At 39.5% G+C, this 25,817-nt stretch overlaps 1 protein-coding gene across 1 annotated transcript in view; it reads right to left on the bottom strand.

Annotated features, from left to right (window-relative positions):
* Positions 1-2,766: 2,766 nt before the first annotated feature.
* LOC129099984 (acid-sensing ion channel 1-like) overlaps positions 2,767-25,817 on the bottom strand; it is a 40,902-nt gene continuing 17,851 nt past the window's right edge. The window contains exons 3-10 of the mRNA XM_054609459.1: positions 6,502-6,652; positions 5,483-5,610; positions 4,811-4,961; positions 4,658-4,714; positions 4,347-4,500; positions 3,566-3,657; positions 3,396-3,475; positions 2,767-2,892 (exon numbers count right to left, since the gene is read on the bottom strand). Coding sequence (XP_054465434.1) covers positions 2,767-2,892; positions 3,396-3,475; positions 3,566-3,657; positions 4,347-4,500; positions 4,658-4,714; positions 4,811-4,961; positions 5,483-5,610; positions 6,502-6,652 — 939 coding nt within the window. The remainder of the gene's footprint in view (positions 2,893-3,395; positions 3,476-3,565; positions 3,658-4,346; positions 4,501-4,657; positions 4,715-4,810; positions 4,962-5,482; positions 5,611-6,501; positions 6,653-25,817) is intronic.

The raw sequence follows: 25,817 nt of genomic DNA, 5'->3' as shown, positions 1-25,817 counted from the left end.
TTCCTTCCTATGTGTTTACATTTGAGCACCTCTACGTTCTCTCAGCAATCAAAAACTTATAAACTTACTGTGCGTTTTTATTTGTGGTTTAACCTTTACTCTCCATGGTAAAGATAACATCAGTACAAAAGCTGATATAAATTGATAAAAAATAACAGTAAATCTGTACAGAACATTCTATCCACTGAAAAGAAAGCTATCACTAGCTGTAACTCTAGTATAAATGATGACAGAACATCTTGAAGTGAATAAAAGTAACTTAAAGTTAGCATTTAATCTTGAATATAACAACTGCTGCAAGGCCATTGTATTTACTACATCACCAGACTAAAATAATCATCCTTTATTATCTCAAAAAATGGAAAATGAGAAATGGAGGCAAAAAATTAAACAAAAGCTGAAAGCATGGCCGCCAGAGGACTTGTATAGAGATGCATGAACTCATGCAGTAAACGCTTGAAAACAACAATCCAGCTGTTCATCTTTATTTACTGATAATACATTTGAAGCAGCTGTGACTGTAGCAATACAAACAAAAGGAATAGAAATAGCATGATACTTTAATATTTGATAAATATACTTTTCATAAATAAACCTACAATCATATATACAGAGAAACAGACACGCAATAGTCTAGATTAAATAAATACAACAAGTACAACATTACACAGATCAGACCATCGTTATTACAATGAGATTATTATTCGATATTTACATTACATTGCAGTTGATGGTATGATTGTGCTTGATAAAAACACCACACAGCTACACCCTATACATCTCCCATTTCCTGTTATGAAAACATTGAGCTCAATGGGAATGAGTGCAAGTAGATTAATGCCAACAGAATATTGTTTGATTTTTGTAAACAGAGTTAGAATAGACACGGTATTCAACATGTGGCGCCAGAGCCAAAACTTCAAACGTTTCCTTTTTCAGCTTCTGAATCTGCCGTAGAATGGCGGGCAACATTGTTAAAAAACAAATAAAAATATACATATACAACCAAACACACACACAGATGATGTCGTAAACTGCAGGTTAACTTGTTCATTGATGGACCACATTTAAGACACCTACTGTACAGTGCTACATGCAACTCAGAGCCCTAGAAGATGGCAAAACACATTCAACATATTTATACTTGTTAGTTTTTTTCTTGCCATGTTAACAAACACAGAAGGTTAATTCCCTTAAATGTGATGAACAGCATCTACATGTACAAATGTAAGAAACTCCCTTTTGATTCATGTCTGTTTTTTACTCTTGCCAGGATATATGTGTTTTTGATTTCACTAAACGTATACAGTGATTGTCATTGAAAGGGAATTTAAAGGCAAATCATACAATATTTAGCACCTGGTTGTACACCTGTAATACATCATTTAGTTACTGTGTATCCAACCATCTGTTTTTAATGTTAAAAAACTTGTTGAAACTCATTTTACTGTGTTTTGAAGCAAAGGTTCAGCATTATGTGTAAAAAAGGCTTTAGCTCTCTAGTGCAGAGAGTGGAGAATGTCTACAGCCAGCAGCCAGTTAGCTTAGCTTAGCATAATGACTGGAAACAGGGGGAAACAGCTAGCGTGGCTCTGTCATACAGCAAAAACGACACAGTGGTTTTACGGTTTATGTCTTATAGGTGGTTTTGGTTGTCTATTGTTGCTAGCTTGCTAAGTGTTTTCCACCAGTTTCCACACTTTGTCTTAAGCTAAGCTAACTAGCTCCAGGCTGTCATGTCATATTTAACGGAGAGTGAATGGTATCAAACTCTCTGCCAGAAAGCAAATAAGTTTATTTCCAAAAAGTCAAACTATTTTCGATTCAGTTCATCACAGTCAGGGATTTCGTGGCTACTATAGGATTACCTCGTCTGATATGAGCAGTAGATTATGGTTGCTAATATTGGAAAACTTCAGTTAGATACAGCTGCATTTACACTTTCAATTTTCCTACCTTGACATGTCAAAATGTCTTTTGTTAAAAATACTGCTCAGCAAATTTTGCATGGGCTCACATAAAGGCCATTTTTTATTTTCAACCTGTTCTGCTCATTTTTAAACACGAAAATGTCCTTTTTATGATTAATTTGCTTGGCTTGTAAATTCTTAAGGGCGCTGTCACCCTGCAAGATGAGGTAGTACAGTTTATTGGCAAAATGCTCAGGTTTTAACAAGGGAAGACATCGGACATAAAATGAGGTTCGATGACTTGAATATAAAAATGTAAAGTTAAGAACAAGACTGATGAATGCAAAAGCCAAAGGACAAGAAAAGGTAAAGAATGTGCAGCATTGACATGCAAGTACCTAAAAAACAAACTAAACTTATTAAGAAAATCTTCAGTGAAACAAACCTGTCACATCAATTATTTTACAAAGAACTCCTTCAGATTGACAGATGACAAACACCACCACACAGCTGGGATTTCTAACGCTGAATCACCGAACACATACGAACCTCAGCTCAGTGCATGCCCCCATTCACTGTTTCTGATACTACGTCTTGAGAAGCTGTTTACAGATGACCATGCAGTTAATCTGACTTATTTTTTTTTTGTTCATCACAACATGTTTGATCTCTGGTTTCTGCTGTCCTGCTGTCTTTGTGGCTTCTCCTCCCTTAAGCCACATGTTGTTTTCACAAACCTTACCAGGCACAGATAAGACACTCTTCCTCTGGTTGATCCTGCAGTCTGGAGAAACTTCCATGAACAAAGTCTGTGAGACCGCTCGGAGACGACCCCCCTCCTCACGTCTGCAGGAGCCTAGTGAAAGTTACTGACGTGACACTTGACGTCGTCCAAGCTCAAAACCGTTCCCTGGTCGTTGTTGTTGTTGTTGTTGTGCTTGTGCTTCTTATTGGAGCAACGACACAACTTGTACTTTATCACCTGAGAGGGGTAAAAACAGAGGATCGTGGGAAAGGGCAACAGCATGCATGGTTTCTGATGGAAGATACGGAGGTAAAGTATCCACTATGCAATTTGAAATGATTCTAATTATTTATTTATTTTCATATTTTATTTATATTTTATCCCTAAAATTATATGTCTGTAAGTTTTATTTCCTAACATAACACTAGGTCTAAATGCAAAGGGATAAAAACTGTGGTGGGAGAAACTTTTTTGTACGTTTGTTTGTTTATATAATGTCGGCCTACATCTATTAACATTTTAATATGAGTTTACAACTGGTGGAATCTGCTTAAAAAATACAATTGTGTACATTTTGGCTCCCCTAAAGTTGATAAAACATCCACATTCCCAGAAAGAAATAACAAACTAAAAGAGCTCAGTGTCCTCAATGGTCCAGTAGCTACAACTTTGTATCAGGTGAAAATTTACATTCCGCAGGATTATTCCTCTATCTAATCACTTTCCCAAAGAGGTCTCACCTCATAAAGGTAGTCAAATATCTCCAGTATGGTGAGAATGCTCGCTCCGATAAAAAGTCCCATCTGACCACCGATATCACCTGGAATGATAGGATACAAGCTGATAAAAAACATGGTCGACCATAAAGATAGAATGAAACGACTTCAGTACATAATAAAACTTAATGTACCTAAAAGTCCAGCCACTTCATACGCTTTCTTCTGTTCAATAGTTTCATAGTTGAGAGCCTCAAAGAATATGTCTAAAACCAGAATATTCTCTCTGTGGACAAAGGAGAGCGAGTCAAAACATCATCATTCCACTTCAGGTGACACTTCACTTTGAGTCAAACTATTCAGCATTAATAGGCTTTTAATAAATAGTTTTTAACACACTATAATGTTGTTGTTAGCAGATATAAATGTTTATTAACGTATTTGCCAACAACTATAACACCTCCTGTGGGTGAGTAAAGAGATAATGAATTACAATATAGTAAAATATGTCTTCATATGAGAAGTCTTAATTGTTGACAAATTGTATATGCTTATTACTACATTCTAGTGAAACCATTTATTAAATGTTTATATAATGTTTGGAGTAAAGAACTACCCCAAATTGAATTTGCTCTGATTAATGTATTATTATTATGTATGTAGTTTTACTTTTTAAAAATACATTTGCATTATTAGTTTGTTCCTACTTTATAGAAAAATATGAATTAAATATATATATTATATAATAAATATCAATTATATGTGTTAATTATTTTCATTAATATATATATATTTTTTTTTTCCTCCAAAGCAAAAAATATCTTGTTTAAGTTTTTTAGCATTGCAGAAATAATGCAGTGCAAGGAATCAGTAACTTTACTTGTGCATCCTTGCAATAAAATATATTTATGTATGTGTTCATAAATACTTCAGTGCATTGTTTGCATTTTACAGCAAATGCAGATTGACACTTACTTAATATACTGCTCAGATTTGTTGTATTTCTTTGCCAGATACTTAGCGGAGGCCTTGCTTGGGATCTTGACGAAGGACAGCTCTTTGCTGTATCTGGTCATGTTGCACGGCGTCTCACACACACAGAAATCATTGTCTCTCTCCACCAGGAAGTCTGCAGAGAAGAAAACCAGAGCTCTGTTTGACCTTTACAACAGATCAATGCTGCTGTGACTTTGAAATGTCACGGGATGGCGTGTGTGTGTGTGTGTGTGTTTTGTATCTGTTGCGTAAAGATTCAGACCAGATGTGCACGAAGCCTCTTTTCTTACCAAGAGCAGGGTCAGCACATTCTTTATACAGCTCGGGGGTGCAGTAGGGAGCATCGCCTGCAGCCAAAGCAACACACAGTCACAGCGTCATTTTTCATTTAACGTCATTGATGGAACTCTGAAGCAACACACACTAAGTAAGCGCATCCCTACCGGGCATGTGCACCATGCGACAGTTGCAGTTGTCCACCAGGTAGCGAGTTTCGCAGTCGATGCGACAGGCCGTGATGCTGTAACTGTCAAAGAAATCTGAATCCATCGCTGACACCTTACAGTCTCCCCAGGGAGGAGGAAGATATATCAGCTGCAACAAGCACACATCAGTTATTATACATAAGCAGTTTCCACACTTATAAATACTATTACTGACACTTTTAATTAGTATATACTGTATAAAAATCAAATACAATGTTTATTTTTGTATTGAAATGAAGATGTAGAAGAATAAAAGTAAATTAAAGCAAATAAAGAACAAACGTCCATGAATAAAAAAAGAGGATGCTTTCAATTAGAAAATAATGCAAATACAGGAATAAAACAGCTCAGTCAAATTTAGTTGAATTCTAAAGTGATTTAGATTAAAATGACTTTAAAGGATATTCTGGTGTATCACAACTTAAATAGTTTTGGCATTTAATTGCTCAGTCATAATAAAGTTGTATTCACCTATAATAATTCCTGAGATCTAGAAACAGATCAATATTGCTAAAAAAGAAGTGCAACAGGTGAAGAAACACCATCAGTCTGATGATCATGCAGGTTTTAGATAAACCTGTTTAACAAATGCCACATGTATGAAGATGATCAAAGTGCAACGGATTGTACCCTCTGCTCCTGACAGGAAACAAACGTCTGAAAACCGGGCGCCACGCCAAACCCGAGCTGGTCAATGAAGGACGGCTCGTCCTGACTGTGGATCTGAACTTTGATCCCGGCTTCAAATGAAGTCTCATCTGCAAGAAGTCAAAGAATGTTGACACCGTGAACACGTGTTTCACTAATGAATCCAGAGTGGCAGCGGTGGAATGTACCTACATTTAATCCACTAGTGTAATTAAGTACACAGCTGAGGTTATTGTACTATTCCATTAGTATTTCCATTTAATTCAACATTATACTTTATACTACATTTCAGAGGCAAATATTGTACTTTCTGCTCCATATTTGTTTGACAGCTTTAGTTTCTTTTCAGATTAATATTTTTCATACCCTTCCTATCCAGGGAAAACCACGTATCCCCAGATTTGTTGATTTAGAATTTGATTATTTCTGATAAACTGAAGGAATACAAATTTCCTTTATGGGTTGAGCAAATTCTTCTACCTCATAAGATAAACAAACAATTTTAAAACCTTATTGGATCAGCTGAAAAATGCATCATCACAATGCTGAAAACAGGGCTGTTTTTCTGAGCTCAGTTGTCTTTTTCGAGACACATATGATCTTATAGAATATGATGCATTGCTGTAGATTAAAAAAGCCAACCGTATATCAAGGAGTAAGAATCAGCACTTCAACATCTACAACAGTAAAATGCTACATAAACATTAATGCAGCAGTAATAATAATAATCCAAAAACATCACATAACATAGTAAAACACTCACCAGGAACATTTTACTGCACAATGAGTACTTTTACTTTTGATACTTTAAGTACATTTTGCTAAATACTTATAAAATGTTACTTTAGTAAGGTTTTGAATGCAGGGCTTTTACTTGTAGTGGAGTGTTTTCACAGTGTGGCATACTTTCAGTCAAGTAAAAGATCTGACTTTTTTTCTACCTCTGCAGAGTTTCACTCTCTGGGCTTTAAGAGCTGCCCACGCACACTGTGACACCTCACCTGTTTCTCCCCAGATAGGCAGGTACTCATCCTGCTGAATGTCCAGCATGAGCTCCAGTCCGTTACCCATACCTCCCTTGGTGGTGATGAGAGGAGTGCGCCCATCACCGCCGGCGTTAAAGGTGTAACACTTCCCGTAGCGGGTGAAGACCTGAGGGACACATGAGAGAGATTTTCTTTATCATTAGCTCTGCAAAACATCCAAAAGTTTTTCTTTTTCCAATGCTTTTCCATTAGGGGGCAGTGTTTGACTCTGTTTCTGTTGTGTGTGTGAACATGTGTGTATATGATAGAGTTAGTATGAGAGAAAAGGAGGACAGGAAGAGAAAGAGGTGAGAAAAAAAGAAGAGAGGATGAGTAAAGGAGAGAGATTAGAGGGAAGTGATTAAAGGAAGTCCTCCTGAGAGGTTTGTGGGTTACACAATCAAACCGGTGAGGTGATGTAGACTAGCAGACTGGGGATTTAACATTCCCTCACATGCTCTTTATGGCACTTTATAATGAACCTGATGTTACCATGGAGACCAAGCATCCCAGCCAGTAAGAATGTAGGGTTAATATTTTTAGGAAAGCCAAGATGTTGGATCGAAAGCTGGCAGTAACCCACATGACATTTTTAAACAGCCACAACAGAGTGCCGGATAGTAAATAGAAGGATGAATATTGAGCTTTGGCAAAAGGGGGTTCATCTTGCTCTAGAGCGTTTAGTGTAGTGTGAGTCAGATAATCCATGAAGGGAGAATAAGGGAGAGAGTGGGTGAGTAGGGAGCAAAGGGAGAGCAGGGACATAAAGTGAAAGAGACAGAAAGAGAGAGAAGGGGGGTGGTGGGGGGGAGTTTAGCTGCTAACGCTCGGAGCAGGCTATTGTTCAGCGTTATGGCACAGAATGACATATCTAAGATTAGAAAGAACAAACCAACGAAGTAATTGTTGAGAAAGAGTTCGGGTCCTGCCGAGGGGCGACTTTAACATTTCAGCCATCTATCATGAAGTCGGTCAGAGACAGCTAGTTTTGTAGAAGCAAGACATCAACCCGAGGGAACAAACAATATGTGTGCACACATAAACACTCAGAGTGACAAACCTGTAGGTGTTTGTCTGACTGTTTCTTTGAGAGGGAATGTTTGTCATACATGAAACAGGACTTATGAGTCTACAGCCACGATAGAAGATTGCAAGGTTAACCCTCCTTCATCTGTCTGACACCAGAATCAGTGGGGGCTGTGTTCCACCATTTTCTTGTAGCTTTTAAAAGGCGACAACCAAACAAACACACCCACCCTTCACACCGTGATTGGCAATATGTGTGGAGGTGAGCATTTTTCTTCCTTTAATTTGTTATACAACTATTTCTGCTTTTTTTTTCATATGAACAATCAAGTGCAACACTACGAATTTTCTCCAAGAGTGAAAATGTACGCTGGTAACCCACAATTTAGAAAATATCGTGCCCCCCCTCTCTCTGATGATGGTCAGTTTTTCACTCTGTCTTTGAGTGAAGCCTTTCAAAACTCACCATCCTAGTTTAGCAGGCTAAAATTTGCTAATTAATATTTAACGCAAAGTAAAGCTGAGGCTATTTGGTCTTGGACTTAATTATTGGAAAAATGCAAATGTTGACCTGATGCTGTAGCAAGATCATCAAAGTCAGGATCATCAAAAGTCATTGAAATGTATCCTCTGTGGGCCATGAATGTCTGTACAAAATTTCTTGGCAATCGATTTTATAGTTGATGAGATATTTCAGTCAGGACAGCGACTATGACAAACAACTATCCGTTAAACAGAGCCTCATTCAAACCATCAATTCTTTCCTTTCTCATCTTCTTTCATCAACCGGCTGCCGGTGGCCTCCACTGCACCTTCATTCACACTTATTGATCCGTGAACCCAGCTGGCTCGTTACACATCTTTAAGAACTAACCCAGCTGTCAGAGAGGCTTTTCCCTTTCTCCATAAAATGAAAGCATACATGTGTCAGATCCTACAGCAGCTGCACTTGCTGTACTTCATAAATAAATAAATCATTACAGAAATGTAAAAACCATGTGTATATGAAGGGAGCATGATGTTCAACAGCATCTTGATCAATACGCTGAAGTGAGGGGATGTCGGCTAACAGTTGTTCCCTGCCTCTTGTTGAATAGTTGATGTGACAGAGGTGGTACGAATGAAAACATCAAACATGTATAATGCACAGAATGCATATGGCTTGTTCTGCTTGTTATGAGGAATTAATAAATGATTGTGTATGTATGAAAAAGGTTTTCTGCAGCAGAAATCATATGTCACACGAAGGAAGGAACGTGACAAAGTGAAATTCTGATTTCTGAAAGTTCAGTTTACTTGTTAATTGTGATCCGTGTATGCTTTTATCACCTTTTTACTATTACTAAGGTACTTCAGAAAACCAATCCTCTTTTTCCACACAATTTAATACATTACTTACTGAATGCAGTTTAAACAGGGTATAATCTTCAATACTCTGTGATCAACAACGCTGTCACTCAGACACAATTTCCCATGTATTGAAAAGCACTCAACAGAGCTCTGCTGTAATTAATCATTATGCACATAATTATACATATCTGTCTTTAGAGCCGCATCAGGTTTTGAAAGAATCACTGAACCACAGATCCATGCACTTTCACATCCATTTTGTGAAGTCTTGCAATCTGTGAACTGCTAAAAGATGTATCAGTCGGGTAAGTTCAATCCATTAGTGCTCTGTTGTTTTACGGGGATGTTTTCAAAGATTTTAAAGCCATCTCCGTTAAGTGCCAACACTTTCACTGTTATTATGACGTGCGCTTAAATAGCTCTCTCTGGGAAAAATGCTATTTAAATGCAACAGTGAGCAGCCAGCGCCCCACGGTGACCGGCACTAAAATACATCCACATTTGTTGCATCTTATTGTGCCGCTTATGTAATTTACGACTCTTTATCCGACTTGGATTTCAGTTGACCTGGAAAAACTGTGTGCCTTCATACATGAATAAACTTCATGGCAATAATATGCTGATTAATAATTGGTTTACTGTTTACCATGGTCACCATCTTAGCTTAGCATGTTAGCATGCCAAGTTTTGATAAAGATCACTAAACACAAAGTACAACAGAGGCTATTAAATGTCTAATTCTGCAGGTATTTGTTCATTTGAGAAATACATTTTTTTACCTGATGATGGCACAAAATACATTTCTCAAGTTCTAATCTTCTGTGAATGTGTTTTTTAACTCTTGTTACATGCTAAAAAAGTGTGTTTCTGAGTATTTTTTATATCAAAATCTATATACTTTTCATGACTCATCTTGAACTCAGGGGCATTTTCAGACATTTCTCAGATCAAAAGTGATTTAGGGGGACGGGCTAAACCTCAACCATCATTTAAAACCTGGAGCACTATCATACTGAAGTTTCATTTCCAAAGAATGTGGTTTAAGTCTAATTCATTCAGTTAATCCCTCATCCTCCTCTTCATCCAACGTGTACCGTATTCCAATTTTTTAAATATCGGTAGCAAATTTTATGGAAATTCATCCGATAGAGTACATGTAGGGCTGGACGATAAGTCAGTGCGACTATTTATCATCTTTCAAAGGAATTGTACTGTGTTGAAATCATGCTATTGCAATACATATGTAGGGCTGGACGATTAGTCAATGTGGAAATGAAATGACCATTATCTGCCCATCGCCCAGCCCTACAATAGAGGTTTATCACTTTAAACCAAAAATGTCAACCTCATGATGGCGCTACAGTGAGGGTAAGGGGATCACCAAAGTCAATAAGATCCATCGTCTGGGGAACTATGAATGTTTGTACTAAATTTCATAGCAATCCATCCAATAGCTGCTGAAATATTTCAGCCAACAACTAAACGAATGATTATTCTGGAAGCATGCTATGTGTGTTATAACCAAAGGAAATCAGCAAAGCTACAGGCCGATAGAGCCAGCGTCGACTGATGACTAATTACATTTTACACCCTTTGCGATGGGTGATCTTAGCGTCGGATCTCTAGCGTTTGCAGCACAAAGGTAAAGATAATTCAGAAATAAAAGCATCAGAGAGAGTTTGGTTCCAAAATGAATAGCTGACTCACCGCTCTAATAAACAGTCTTGGGTGGAACAAAGAGCCTCTCCACAGAGGAAATAAACTACAGGCAGGGGATTGAAAGCCAGAGGCGCAGTGGAGTTTGTGTGTGTGTGTGTGTGTGTGTGTGTGTGTGTAATAACGATACCCTGAACATGGAATCAAACCCTGAGTCACTGATGGTCGAAATAAAGAAGTCAACACCAGAGGCAAAATTGAATAGGTAGAAGTGAACCGCAGGGCTCCACGGGGAGTGTGAATAACTAAAAGGCTTCATACAGAAAACCTTTTCTCTTAATTAGAGAGAGAAAACCAAAGCCTCTTCTCTGCAAGAATATCTGCCATGTTTATGCTAGTAGTCTCAGAAAAGTGAAAACCTACAAGTGAATGCTTAATATCTATATTTTCTATGCATTTCTAGCCTCATTAGCCGCTAACTTCAAAGTTGGATTTCAGTTTGCTGAACAGTCGGTCCCCCAGTTTGGTCCAGACTGAATTATTTCAACTATTTCATGCATTGCAATGCAATTTTGGACAGGCATTCATGGTCTCCAGAGGATGAAGCTCAGTGACTTTGTGCCCTTACCTTTTCTCTGAAACTACCATTAGTTTGACATTTTTTGTTTTTTCATTTAAAATGACTGATTGTTGTCAAATTTCGTACAGACATTCATGTTCTCCTCAGGATGACTTAACTTTTATTTTTAAGATTCTGTAACTTTTTATCTATTTCTTGAGACATTCAATGCTAAATCACAAATGTCAACCTCATGGATCACCAAAATCATCCTCTGATGACCATGAATATATGTACAATATTGCATCATCTGAATAGCAGCATCGCTAGTTGACTAAAATAGCAAGGACATTTTTAGAAAAAACAACTAAATAATGTATTTGTTGGGGATTATTTTCAGGGATTATCTTTATCAGGATTTTGTCTACAAAACCAATTTATCATTTGAATATTTGACACGAATTTGGCAGAACTGTAAAGAGGTGAATCCATTGTACTTTTTTCTGGAGGTCAAAGTCAGAATAATGAGCGAGTATTGATCATGCAAATCAAGAACCATCATGTCCAAAAGCATTGATGGTTGGATGACACCTTGGGGTGGTAATGTAATGTAATGATCCAGATGGCCAGTCCTCCTGAAGTTATTGACAACAGAGGAGAGTACAGCGGACATGAGCTGTTAGACCTGCTAAACCTTTCCAGTGCTCAAAGGAAATAAGTCAGAAATCAGTTTAAATGTCAGAATCCAATACTTCTAGGAAACCATCATCAGTCTCTGTCTAACTTTACCTGCTGCTTTATAGATGAAACATCATAAAGATCCTCCTCCGCTGTCGTGAGGGGATTTTTTATCTATCAAATTTGGGATTTCAACCACCAGCTCCCACACAAAAGAAGTATTTCTAACCCTCCTACATTTTCTCCCTCCCTGGTCTGCATCACTCTTCCCTCCCTTGTGTCTCCCGAGCTATGATGTTCTTTCCCCCGTGGACTCCTGCCGCACTTCCCCACCCGCCCTTGCTTCATTTGATGAATATTTCACAGGCCAGTAGAGACAGTCCTCCTCCTCCTCCTCCTCCTCGTTCATCCTATTCTCAGACACCGTCCGGGCTCTCAGTACCTATCACCTTCAAAGGCGATAGCATCATAATGCCGGGTAGGGGGGCATCTAAGGAGAGCGGAGGGGAGCATATCATATGAAGAAAAATGAAAGTGTGTATTCACTTAAGTTATATATGCCTCAGAGAACTGCCTCTATCTAAAAATCAGGACTGTGCTGAGAGATTGAGATATGGGTTAAATTAGGCATGTGTGCAATTGACCAAAACATCCAGATGGTGAGAGAAGAGGTTGTTTTTAGCATGAATGAATGCATAATGATACTGTCCAGTAGCCGAAGAAGTATTCACATCCTTTACCTTAGTAAAATAACTTCTATAACCATTTAAAAATAGTAAAAGTCCTGCATTAAAAAAGTGCAGAAGAATTAACAGCAAAAGGTACTTTAAATATCAAATGCAAAACTACTCATTCTGCAAAATAATGCGGCTGATATATTATTACAGGTAGCATATGGATTAAATGAATATATATATCTCATACACATCTGAAACATTACAAGGAGCCCCAAACCAGACACTACTTATTTGTAAAGAATCCCAAGCAAAACATATTGTGAATCACTGGTTTAATCTTTAACAAGAGTGAGAAGTATAAAGCAGCAGAAAATATATATGCAATTACCTGGAAATTCTACAGTGCTGGGGTGAATATAATTAGCTAATTTCCACAACTATATGGAGAATATGTGTCTTCTACTTTAACACTATAAGTTGTCTGGCCAATAAAGTCACAAATACTAATTAGAAGAGAGGTTAGAGAGGATAAAGTAACAGCAGTAAATGTACATCACTTACAAAATTGTGGACAATAACTTTTAACACAGAATTATTAAATGATTTATTAACTAAGTCATTAGTTACAACTTTCAACTCGTTTAGAGCTCAAACAATTAGTTGATAAATCAGTCAGTCAATCACAATAAAATCAACATTTTTGGGTGCTAAACAGTTTGAAGATGTCACCTTTGGCTCTGGGAAATATTTTTTCGATAGTTTTGGCATTTTACAGCTCAAAAAATAAATGAATAAATCCAGAAAATTATTAATCAGCAACGAAAATAGCACCAACGTTTAGAATCATTTTGATGGATGAGGCACACTGGGATCCAAATCAGCAGAGAATTAAAGCGAAAACCTATCCCGAGGAAAACAGTGGAAATTCACAACAAAACAACATAATAGCTGATCAAGCAGAGGCAGCGGAGCCTGCAGGCCCACTATCTGTCTCTGAAGACAACTAATTGTTGGTTTAATGCAATCCCTGGTCTCTGTGGTGGATGGACCTGCAGAAGCACCACACACTGAGAGGAAATAACGGCCCGAGGGAAGGTTCCCTGTGATTCCTCCCACCTGCCTTTCACCGAAATGAAGAGTGGGGGAAATTTCTGTTCAAAAGCAACTTTAAATAACGACTGAAAAATGATACTTTCGAATTCCTGCAGTGCAGGAGCCTCCCGGTGAATAATGGAAATGGTCTTGTGAATTGAGATGGGCGACATAAATGTCTTAGAATTGTCAGTTCACATTCATTCAGAGCTGCTCAGTTTTCTATAGAGGCTCTTGCAGTTAGCAGCCTCTCTCTTATTCTCTCCCAAGTGACCCAAAGCAGAGTAGAGTGAGATGGTAAATGGCTGCTTTGGAAGGGCGAAGACATTCACTATTAGCCAGTTATGTGACGCAGTTGTTCAGTACATTTATTTATATTTTAACAGTTTAATTATATAAAGTAAAATAGCTCGATGGCAGTTTAAAAGTACTTGCACTGCTTGCAAATTGCGACATGTACCATTAATCTCAGCATCATCACAGCCTCCCCTTCCTCTCTCTCCATCTCTTGTGCCAACCTCCTCTGCATGTCTCAATCCTCACCGTCGCCTACAAATCTCCTGCCTGCCTGCTTGTGCCAGTCGTACGCAGAACCCACGTTAGAGGGCAGCCACAGTAGCTGCCCTATAACTCCAGCGTGCACCGCCCTCTCGTCACGCACAGCTGAGTAAACATCGAGGGATAAACAGCCCCGGGGCCCAGTCAGGCCTTACTACAGCTGAGGGCACTTAAAGTAACAGACAGCAGGGTTAACTGGGATTAAATCCTCATGTGTCAAGTGCAAAGTGTAGGTTGTGCAAGAAAAAATATGTACTTGCAATGCAAAAAGCTGTTATAGACATTATAACATGAATTTGAGACTAAACAAAACCGAATGATGTGTAGAATACATAATATAATAAAGGCGACTTGATATTGTGATATTGTGTAAGTCTCTAAGGAAGGTCGATGTAAAGGTGTCCGACAGTCTGAGGAATGAAACTCTCTAAGCATGCCTCCAGGGTGCAGCTGTGCTTCCCTGACAACAGCAGAGAGAAGAGGCCATTGTTTTGTCGCGGCTGGTGTCCCTTACAATTTTCTTTCCTTGCTTCCATCCTATAATGTGACCGCACCACACACCGCAGGGCCTTAAGGTCCCAAACCACTTTGTAATGTTCCCTGTCCAGCGTGCTCTCAATGACAGTGTTGATGAAAAAAAATATGACAAAAAATCTTTTTTTAATATATTGTTTTATTTTTTAGGAGGACTAGGTAAAAAAAAAGTTAGAAAAAAAAATCAATAAAATTGACAAAATAATGTGAAAGATGGTCAAATTATGGCACATTCTGTAACAAGCTAATTATTCCAGATTATATTATCAATAAGATTTATATACATTACACAGTTTGTGAAGAATGCAAATAAATAACCTTGTCGCACTAATAAATCAGCATCAGTGCTCTTACAATTTTGCACCATACAGTAGAAATATCTACTGCAACACACATGCTGTAAGCTAGTTGTAAGATCTAGTTAATGCAGAGCGATATTTGTGCCTAATATCATCTTTATGACGCCTGTGGTGGAGTCAGGACCTGAAAAATGTGGACGTGAGAAATATTCAACTACTGGAAGTTCAGAGACAAAACTTACCACAGCAGCTCAACTAAGACAAATGTATTATGTATATTTTAACATGTATGTATTGTTTTATCATTGTCTTATCTATTGCTGTTGGCTAAGCACACTTCTTCTACAGAGTAGCCCAGACAGATCACTATGAATAATCTCTATGAGCGTAATAATGACGGGCCGTTTCAGGTGAGTTTGGATTAATCTCCAGAGACAGATGATTGCGTGTCCGTCTGGCTGCAGAGACCAAGACTAAAGGTTATCTGTGATTGACATTTTAATTAGCTGTAATAAGTCATTGACAAAATATTTATGGCTTACAATGGGTAGATGTTTGTCGGTATGTATGTATGTGTGTGTGTAAATGTCAGTCTGTCTGTCGCTATATGTGTGATCATTTGAATATTTAAATGTGTGCGGATGTGTCCTCAGTGCATGTCTAATAATATGCATTGTATGATAATGAGCCGTAATCACCATCCAGCAGCATGGAGGAAAATTCATTTAGGAAAGCCAGAGGGCTGTCATTTCACCTGACACCTTGAACGCCCTAATGGCCCCAGAAGGCTCCAAAATTGCATGTTTCACTTTACACATTCATCCTGACTTTTCACATAATTTACGCCGACTGAAATCGATACCGCCTTCACTCGCTGAATTAAATTTTGTATCATGCTTAAAGTTACTTTTAATTACTTTTTTTCTTAGTTAAGTCAAATCCGCTTTACAAAAGTCCCCGACCCCCTTCCCTCTCAGTGTTGCTGAGGTGCAGTGACGGGGACGGGGCTCCTAATGTGTGCTGTGAGAGCTTGACAAAAGAAAATGCTGTGGATGCTGTACAGCAGTCAGACGGCTTGCTTTGGAAAAAAAAAAGCTACATAAATAAGTAAAGCACAGTATGTTCTATGGCGAGAGGAAGACCGTAAGTAAGTATGGACATAAGGTAATATGTCAGAGGGTAACAGTACACATACATGCAGCGATGCACAATGGAGATGCTCTGACGGATGAAGCGTGACATGCATACATCTCCATTCCCTCTGGACAGCCCTCGTAAAACACACACACACACACACACACACACACACACACACACACACACACACACACACACACACACACACACACACACACACACACACACACACACACACACACACACACACACACACATAGCTCAGTTGCACAATAGAGTACTCATAGATGTATTTCAGGACTAGCTCCATGATTCAACATCTGAGTGGCTGTGATAACGTAGTTGAGCTCCTCGGGGGGGGATGGAAACTGGACAGGAAGCATCACTGCAGCCCTGAGCTTTTGTTTAGCAGCCCATTTGATCATCGGGAGCTGCATCCCAACAGTGGAGAAGGAGCCATCACCCTCATTAGTTAGAAAAACAGCAGAAGACAGACAGAGGTGCTGCTGGAGAGGAGCACCTCTGTCTGTTTCTCTGCAGCTAACAAAACCCTCTTTCATAACTTCCATTTTGCTATTCCCAAAATACCACCCAGCGAAAGGTGGGACGAAGCTCAATTAATTAATGCATTCATTACGGGGCTGCTGTCACTTTTTGGTGCAGTGTAGAGGGCGGGAAAACTGTCAGGAGGGAGAAAAAGGCCCTGCGGCTCTTTCCCTGGAGTGAACCTCCTCCGTGTGACAAATTTCACACTCTGCTGAGAGGAATCCGCTGAGGCTTTAGATTTCCCGGCATGTCACATGCCGTTGCTGAATACCAAGAGATTAATTCATTTCGCAGATGGTGCGTGTAAGCAACTCAGGCACACAAACGCGCGGCATTCACGCCGTCATTACCGAGCCCATCTCGAAACCGACAACAAGGGAAGATTCAAGCTGGGAGGCGAGATAACAGACAGCACACACAAAGGTCAACGTGTCTAACAAAAATATCATCCATCCTGTGTGATATACAGTAGTTTACATAGCCACAACATGTTGGTTAAACTCATTTAACAACTTCAGAGTGTAATTAAATTAATGGAAAATGCAGTGAAGCAGCTACAATAAATGTTTTTATAATAATGTATCAAATGACAATGGGAAAAATAATGTGACACTGTGCAAGGGGTCCTAATAGTGATGGACACAGATCATTATCACACGACTCTGCAGCTCACTTCAGCTTTACAGAGATTTACACAGAGTTTCAGCTGTCCGGCTCGTCATTTTCAAGCGATAAAAAACCCCACTCCTCACCACCTGTTCAACACCAGCAGCCAAGACAAAGTTAGCATCTAGCTGGGGAACATAGTGGAGCATTTAGAGGTTTAATATCCAGACATTTCCCTCAGGAGTTTGTGGAGCCAAAACTAAAAGAGAGTTCATTTATGTCTTAAATTCACCAAGTGGCCAGAAAGACTGTTTCTTTTTAACAGCTGGATGTGTAAACAACAGTTTGCCTACAAGGTTGCCATCGACTTAAAAGTGAAATATAATGTTGTGTTCTCAAATTTCTGCTTTCCCCCCAAGCAACCAAATAAAAGAATCTGTTATCGCAGGTTCGACAGGATCATTTTTAAAGCTTTACTGCAGTTGCAGGCAGCAATCATTAAACAGCATATAACTTAATGCCCCGTCTCTTATGTCTCCTCTATTAATGAGCAGTTATATTAAAGACCTCGTCAAGCTTTACACAAAGAAGAGCTCAGACGGTAGTAAAAGTATATTAGAAGATAAGGCTTAAAAGTAGTTGGCTGAATGTTTCATCTTTTTAAGGATTCATCAGTAGCCTACATGTCCATCTATGATTTTTAAGTAATTCTACTTGGAGAAACTGAAAGACAACATATTTTACTTTCAAGAGGAATAAGCTTAAAGTTCAGCCATTCATGTTTGTGTTGTGCATAGTGTTTGAAAAGAATCAATCCTTTTTTTATTGCCTCCAACTGTGTTTGTTTCTTTGGTTGGTTAGATGGATGTGTGTCTGTGTGTGTTCAGGGGAGAATAAACACTCAGGTGAAATAGGAACCCTGCTGTGTGCTGTCAAGAGAGAAAATGACAGCAGTCAATGTCACAAACAGCAAACATGCACTCCACAACACTATCAGTCCAGCTGAAATCACATTTATTCATCCCTTTCTGCAATCAAAAGTTATGTCAGCATGTTTTTATGTATTGTTTATTTAATACATTCCTTTATATAATAAAACAAACTATTATATAGAGGAAGAAAAAAAGATTGTTGGGGAAATATCTGAAATGCTCCTTTTCGTCTCAGCTGGCTTGAGGGGCGTGTCTGCGTTTGATTGACAGCAGCTGGCAGTTTGAGTGAAAGGATGTACAAAGAGAACTGGAAACACTTTTGGAGGCGGGGCCAGTTCAATCCAATGAAAGTTGCTAAGTGGTGCAGGAAGCCGTGCAATCAGGCTTCCATCACACTGCGATCATATGAGTCACAAAGAAAGTCAAAATAGTTCAGTGGCTGAAAGGCAAAAAAAGCTTTGTATCATTGCAATGTGGGTGGTATGTGCAAATAAACAATGTTAGGCTTCCGTGTGGCCGGCGCCTGGTGCTGTGGGGCTGAGGGCTGCTGGATGTTGTTCCTACTACCTTAATTGTAGTGATACGGCTTCTTTATAAAGCTGAAAATGAGTCCCAATGTTGAAGTCATTTTTTTTTGAAGACAGGGAGTTCAAAAAATATAAAAGCAGAAAAACACTACGGATGTGAAAGGCAGAACTATCGGAGGCCATTTGCGAACCGTTCAAAAATAATTGGAAGCTGCCAAAAATAAGGAAAATCATTTCAAACAATATTTCACACAACCAGTAAATGATAGAGGGGAGCAATTATAAGCAGAGGCATTACAATCTGTGACAAATGGATGCGAAATTGATTTGCATCTGTAAACGATTGTCTCTTATAAATTATTTCTCATGATTTTTCTCCCCGAATGGTTTTATGGATTTCAATTTGTTTTTCTTATCAGTTAGTGGATGGAAAAAAAAAGCTTCTCCGCTGCTGTGTTTTTTATTTTTTTTATTTTTACTGGGAACGGGTTCATTTTTAGAAATCCCACTGAGCTTATAGCAAGTGAGTAGTGTTGGTGAAAGTTGAGGGTCAGGTCTGCGCAGCCTCTTCACAGGCTCAGGTTGCCATGGTGACTTAAAAAAATAGGGATATTGGGAGGCTAACAGCTCGTTTGGACAGAGATTCACAGATCCTACAACAGGTGTCACAATTATTGTGAGAGTGCATCCGTCTGTTTATCAGTTCATTTTTCTGTGAGTTAAGATGTGTTCAAAGTATCCCACAGGGACTGAAAATAACAGAAATACCGCAGTCATCTTCCTTGTCTGGAAGAGCAGCCCAGGTCTGAGGTGCAGCTAATGAGAGGCATCATTCGAGGCGACGGCGTCCCTGTTATCGGAATACACGATGCAATCAAATGATGACTTGATGAGCGCCTCGCTGCTGCACAAATCAGAGAGAAAGCAGGAACACGCAGCAACCCGATCTGGAGCAGCATCTGCATATTGACAATTTGTACTGAACTGCATGTAAAAGGTATGTTTGAAAAAAGAGGGGAAGTTTAAATTCAACTTATAATGGAAACATCAGGATCAAATAGTGAGACTGTTAAAGGGAGCAGCATGAAAACTGGCACAGTACTGCTGAGGATTGGATGAGCTCTCTTGAGGGGAGAGGAGGCAGAAAGAAGAAACAAACATGGAATCATATTAGTTGTTGTCAATCAGTGATTTTAAAGGCCCAAATAAAAGATATAAAAACTCCTTTCAGTTGGCACAACTGGCTCCTTCATACCTACAGTATATCCTTCACTTGCTACCACATTGACATTCTATGAGCATTCAGGAGCAGATGCACAGTATCCATGGTGAGTTTACATCTAAACCCTGCAGTCGGGCTGCTCATGAGCTGTTCTGACTGGTTGTTTACGCCGACTGGAAGTAAAACGGAATTTTTTCTGAAACCAAGATGAAAAGGTCTGCCTCCCTTTTTTTCTTTTTGAGGTCTACTGTGAAGAGGATTATTTGAAGCTATACATTTTTATACTATACTAATGTTCTGCACAGTATGGTGATTCACAGCAAGAAAGTCCAGAGGGTATCACAATGCATGCTGGGATATAGGAACTGTCCCTTCTGTGACAATGAATAAGAATAAGCTGGTATAAAAAAAGGGAATATACAGGATGGCTCAGGTACCGTTAACCTTCTGCTTAATCCTCTTTTTTTAATTCCATTTAAAGGCCCTGCACACCTACACAGGTGTTTTCACTGATTTCGGCTGTGACGTGAGGTCATCAGACTCCATGTACCAATAGATTTATAAGTTGGATATATTTGGGGACTCTGGAAGTCCCCTCAGTGCAGAAGATGAACAACTACATTAGAAAATATGTAGTCTTGTGTACCTAAAAATAAAAGCGTATGCCCGCCAAGGTGCATTTTGGTGAGAAACATTCAATCACTGACTTAACAGTATGTTATCTTCCTCTTTTTGTGCCCCTGGGTGGAAACTAAAGATAGCATTGGTGAGAAAACGGAACAGAAATTCGCTCTCAGATTCTGGCTCAACTTTGGAAGAATTTGGCAGCTATGGCATTGTGTGCAACAATGAAATTAAATTGAAAGGAAAAATTGAAATGGGACTACAGAATGAGGAAAAACACCGGTGCAACCAACTCTATGAGGGTGCAGTCAAACCAAAATTCACTTCCCATTCATTTTCTATGTGGAAAGTGGCGACAAACAATGACTTCCGGTCGCTTCTTGACCTCGCTTCATGCACAGCTCTATCAGATTCAGCGATGACCTGTGTCTTATGGAGGAAATATCGTTTGTTTATATTCTTGCTCTGTTACTTTGTGGTGAAAGAATAAAAGCAGCAGAAAAAGGAAGGATGCTGCTTAGTTTCAAAGGACAGTGACAGTGAGAGATTAATGACTGAAGTGATAAAAAGTGTTAATTTAACTTTGTGGACAGCTCTTGTAGGAATTGCATTTTACAGCAGGGGCCTTTTTTTGTCCTGTCACCTCTCTCTCCTTCATGTTTTTCCTCTTTCTCTCAATGTCTCTCTGTCGTCTTCTGCTATTTATTATGCTATCCTGTCTCCCTTTTCCCATCTGTGCCTGCGCCTCCCCGCTTCCACAATGTGGAACTCATTGTCCGTCTTCAGATGCTTATAGAACACACAATGAACGCCACTCAAAGTTATCTCCGCTCGCTGATATCAGTGTATAGTTAAAACAACAGTGTCCTTAATAAGGTGTCAGAGGTGATAACACAGGGCTCTGATAACTGTTTAAAAGACGCACACGTACACATGCATGCACCCAATCACTGGCTCGTTACCAAGCAACAATAGAGTTTTAATGAGGGGGACCATCAGGCCAAAATGAATTTGAATGTGTAAGGATTAATGCTCTGATTGCTCAGTGGCCTTAAGTTATTTACTGTTTTAATTAACCCACCCCTACACACACATTATTTCTCTTAAGCATACTTTACATTATATAGAACTAAATTCAAATTATGATCATATATTTTTAAGCTTCATATAAAGCCCTCATATTTTAATCCCGTAACCTTCTTACATCATGTCATCTTAGGAAGTGTATGAACTTTCTTGCATCACTTCGCTGACAAGCACTTACTTTGAAGGCTGCGCACTAGATTTAAAAGTCATGTCAGAGGTCAGAGCCGAAATTACAACCTGAGGCTGTCTAAGAAGTGTGACGCGCCTTCCATCAACCCTTGTTTTCTGCCGTTCTGACTGAAAACATTTTGCCTGATCCCTTAATTGAGCCCTGAAGTGTCATTGCGGCGGCGAGGACGGAGAGTAGCTGAACCGTCGTGGTCCTGCGGGGGGGGGGGGGCAGACAGCAGCATCTGCACCCAGAGAGGACCGACGACTGGAGCAGCATACTAACTCTCTGCTGCTACTTTAAAACAGGTGTGTCCCTGAGAGAGAGAGAGAGAGAGAGAGAGAGAGAGAGAGAGAGAGAGAGGAGAGAGACCGGGCCAGACGGCACGCCAGACAACTCAACTTCAACTTCAGCCCTGCTCCGCTTATCAGAGCAGCAGAGAAACAAAGACCAGCAGGTAGTAAACAACAAACACAAAGCCAATTTGCTTTTCAAGATATACCTGTCATTACCCACAGTGAACACCGCGGTGACTGATGTCCTCTATTCTGGGTGGTTATCTGAACATCACTCACTAAGTGGAAATACTTGTTTAACCTAATGTCAATGCATAGTGACATGAGGGATGTGTTTAATATCATTTCATTATACAAAAGGCAACGGTTGCATCATATTTGAAGTGAGTGTGTGGGAGGTAAACGGAGAAAAATATCCATTCATCCAACTGATGCGTTTGATGTTCGGAGATAAAAAGGACAAATGATTTTCTCCGCTTTCTCTGTTTGTATCTCACCTTGATGAGAGAAGTGATCGTTTTACGTCTCTGATGAGCCCACTTATCTGTCCTCAGTGTCAATCCAGAGACATTTCGTCCCCTCTCGTCTGACACTAGTGGTGTATGAAGTCACAGAATTACTTGGAATATTAAAGCGTGTTAAAATGCAGCAACAGATGGAGGTCGAGTGGACTCAATGTGCTGTAAGCTTTCCATTGCATGTGATGTTGAAAGACACACAAGGGTACTTAAAATAATCAGTAATCAATAGATGAGCAAATGGCAGCAAGCAGAATTACACTCCGCTTTATAGGGACATCCAAAGGGAGCTGTTCAATCACCATATGAGTCTTCGTTTTCCTTTATTTACACCCGAGTTGATGGATTTACAAGCTGTAAACACTGCACTGACATTTTATCACCCTCAAAACGCTGATACAGCAAACTTGTTAGTTGGCCACCAACACATCCAGCAGACACGATGCAAACATTAGCATTCATTTGCAGTGTTGTTTGTGTCCACCTGATGAATGCAAGTCCAATATTCACCCTCCCTTAGTGCTGATTTAGTTCTCCACCAACTCCTGAGGTAAATATCTGGCTCTCTAGCTGCGTTATTCTTCACTATGTGCATCAGCTAGTTGCCAACAGTGTCTTTCTGCTGTTTGATGTTGGACAGGTAGTGTTCTGTCTGGGAAGACAAAAAAATGGGTTAAATGCCCCCTAAACTGCACAGCCATGCAAATAGCGTCTCGAGGCTCCTGTGCTATTTGCATGTATTTGAATCAGGTAATAGCATACATTTGGGGAAAAATTGTCCCCTTTCTATGCAAATGAGCCTCATTGCTAAAACAGTCCAATTCACAAAAATCCGCCACACGCAGTTACAGTGAAATTATTAGCTTCTTCAGAGAGTTGGTGGAAACTGAAACGCATTTATAAGGGCTGAATGGCATTTTTTATTTTGTCCTCTGCTTTAAATTATGCAATCTCCTGAAGTCGGAAAGAGTGCATTTGAAAACACTAACAGTTTTTTCCTGAAGTTTTGAGGAATGCCTCTGCACCTCGTAGGTCATGGGCTATAGCCCACAGTCTAATAAATTCATTTTTTCGCATTCTATCTGCCATTGTTGCACTAAGCTGCAAAACGTGAAGGCTGCTTGCGCTGTAATATCATTAGAGCAATATCTTTTATAAATCGGATCTTGAGGGAGGGCAGAGAGCATTGGCAAGTGATGCATATTTCATGGTGCTATCTGTGGCCGCAATTCTTTGTGAATTAGAGCTTTTTGGCTAAAACCATCTGACGGAGGTGAGAGTGAACAAAAAACAGCTAAGGTGCAGTCTGTAAAACCAAAACACTGAGGCCAAAAGAGGCTAAAACGCTCTGTAGCGCTGACGGGAACCGCAATCATATGTCATTTTTAGCCGAAGGTTGTGAACAAGAGCAAGAGAAGTTAACCCTTAAAGTAAAGCTCGGTAGCTTCTGATTTGGACTCAATGAAAAAACGATTCTAATGTCTTTCTTTTTATTGAGCTAATACGTGAACTTCAGACATAATGAATAGTTATTGAACAGTCTCCCGGCCATCTTGTCCTTTCCCCTTTCCTCCCCCCTGTCAGCCTGTAAATGTCTTTCTATCTGTCTCCCGTCTCTCCTGTCAGTCTGCATTGTATTCTGTGCGATAATCGGGGAAATGTCACAATGATAATCTTTCAAGAAAGTGCGGCATCCAGAGGAACCAAGGTCGCAACCAATCAACAATACACCACACACACACACACACACACACACACACAACACACACACACACACACACACACACACACACACACACACACACACACACACACACACAAATCCACACCCTGTGAACTGTGGCTCCTGCAGACGTGCTGTTATTTCCCACAAACAGAGTACAAAGTAAAAACAACAGATAAAAAGTATTGCCTAAACTCAGGCTGCAGGCCAGCGCAGGTTAACTGATTAGTTCAGTAATTGTGGTGGAAATGCCAGTCTGAGGTTGATATAAAAGTGCAAAAGCACATCCAGGAAATACTAATCAGTCTCCCGGCTGTTTTCCCAGGAGGCTGCTGCTGTTGTGAATGCCACTGCCCCCTGCAACATCACTTTATCTATGCGTTGGTTTGTGTTTTTTTGCTGATGTGCCTTGTTGTCTGATCCTATTTGCAAAGATATTAATATCTCCTACTTTCCCCCAGACAATCATAAAAAACTATAATACGAGCAGAGCAAATTTTGGGCAGGATTTTTCCTCCACATTAAAATAAATGACTCATTATAGCAGTGTCAGTGTAAGACATGCAGACAGAGCCTTCCTTGTTCCCATCTCCCGCCGCTTTCTCCTTCCGTTCAAACCTTCCTGATTATAACGCTCGTTTTTTTTTCTCTTTCTAAATAACTTGCCTCCAGCTCAGCTTTTCTTCTCTCCCTCTCTTTCATCCGTTTGTCCTTGACTCGTTCCATTCATTTCTGCAACGTGTTTCACACCTACAGTGACTACTTCCTCACCTGTCACTACAACTGCTCCCATCTGTCTTTTCTCACTTTGTCCTGCCCTGCGTCCATTCCTACGAACTCGTCACACACTGAGCCCCCGTCTGTCTGCCCACAGCTTTTGTGCAGTTTACACAGAGAAAAAAAAAAAAAAAAACATAAAAGCTGGTTTATTCTGCAGCTGCCTCTCTCTCTCTTCTTCTTCTTCTTTGTTTGTTTGTGTCTTTGTCAGAGCTGTTTGTACTTTGGCAGGATTATTTGATTGTTTACAGGTTTAGTGCTGTCTGCTATCATTCAGCTGTGTTTACGCTGCATGTTCCCCGAAAATACAGGATTATTATGAGCTGCTGTTTGTTTGTGTTTGTGTATTCATGTGCATCTGACTGGATAACCTATTTTAAAACACAATTTTTTCTTCCCAATTCTTGTTACATAGCTTAATTTATTCCACCCTGTTTAACAATATCCCATTTATTCTGCCCCTTCGTGCTACTGCGCTTCATTAAAGCAATATCACATTCATACTGAGAGAAATATTAAAATTTCTTTCATGGTGGTGCCTTTTCATCAAATAAAAAAAAATCTTGCGATTGTGATTCAATCTCACCTGGTTACCATGGAAACATTCATCGCTGTCTTGATTTTAAAACATAAACTTCAGGAGGTTTAAATACATCTTGTCAAAGATTTTAACCATCCTGATCCATCTAAAACCAAAAAA

The sequence above is a fragment of the Anoplopoma fimbria genome, chromosome 12, assembly GCF_027596085.1.
Source record: "Anoplopoma fimbria isolate UVic2021 breed Golden Eagle Sablefish chromosome 12, Afim_UVic_2022, whole genome shotgun sequence".
Classification (NCBI taxonomy): domain Eukaryota; kingdom Metazoa; phylum Chordata; class Actinopteri; order Perciformes; family Anoplopomatidae; genus Anoplopoma; species Anoplopoma fimbria.
The sequence above is the reverse complement of the archived record's forward strand: the minus strand, read 5'-3'. Positions and strand labels throughout refer to the sequence as shown.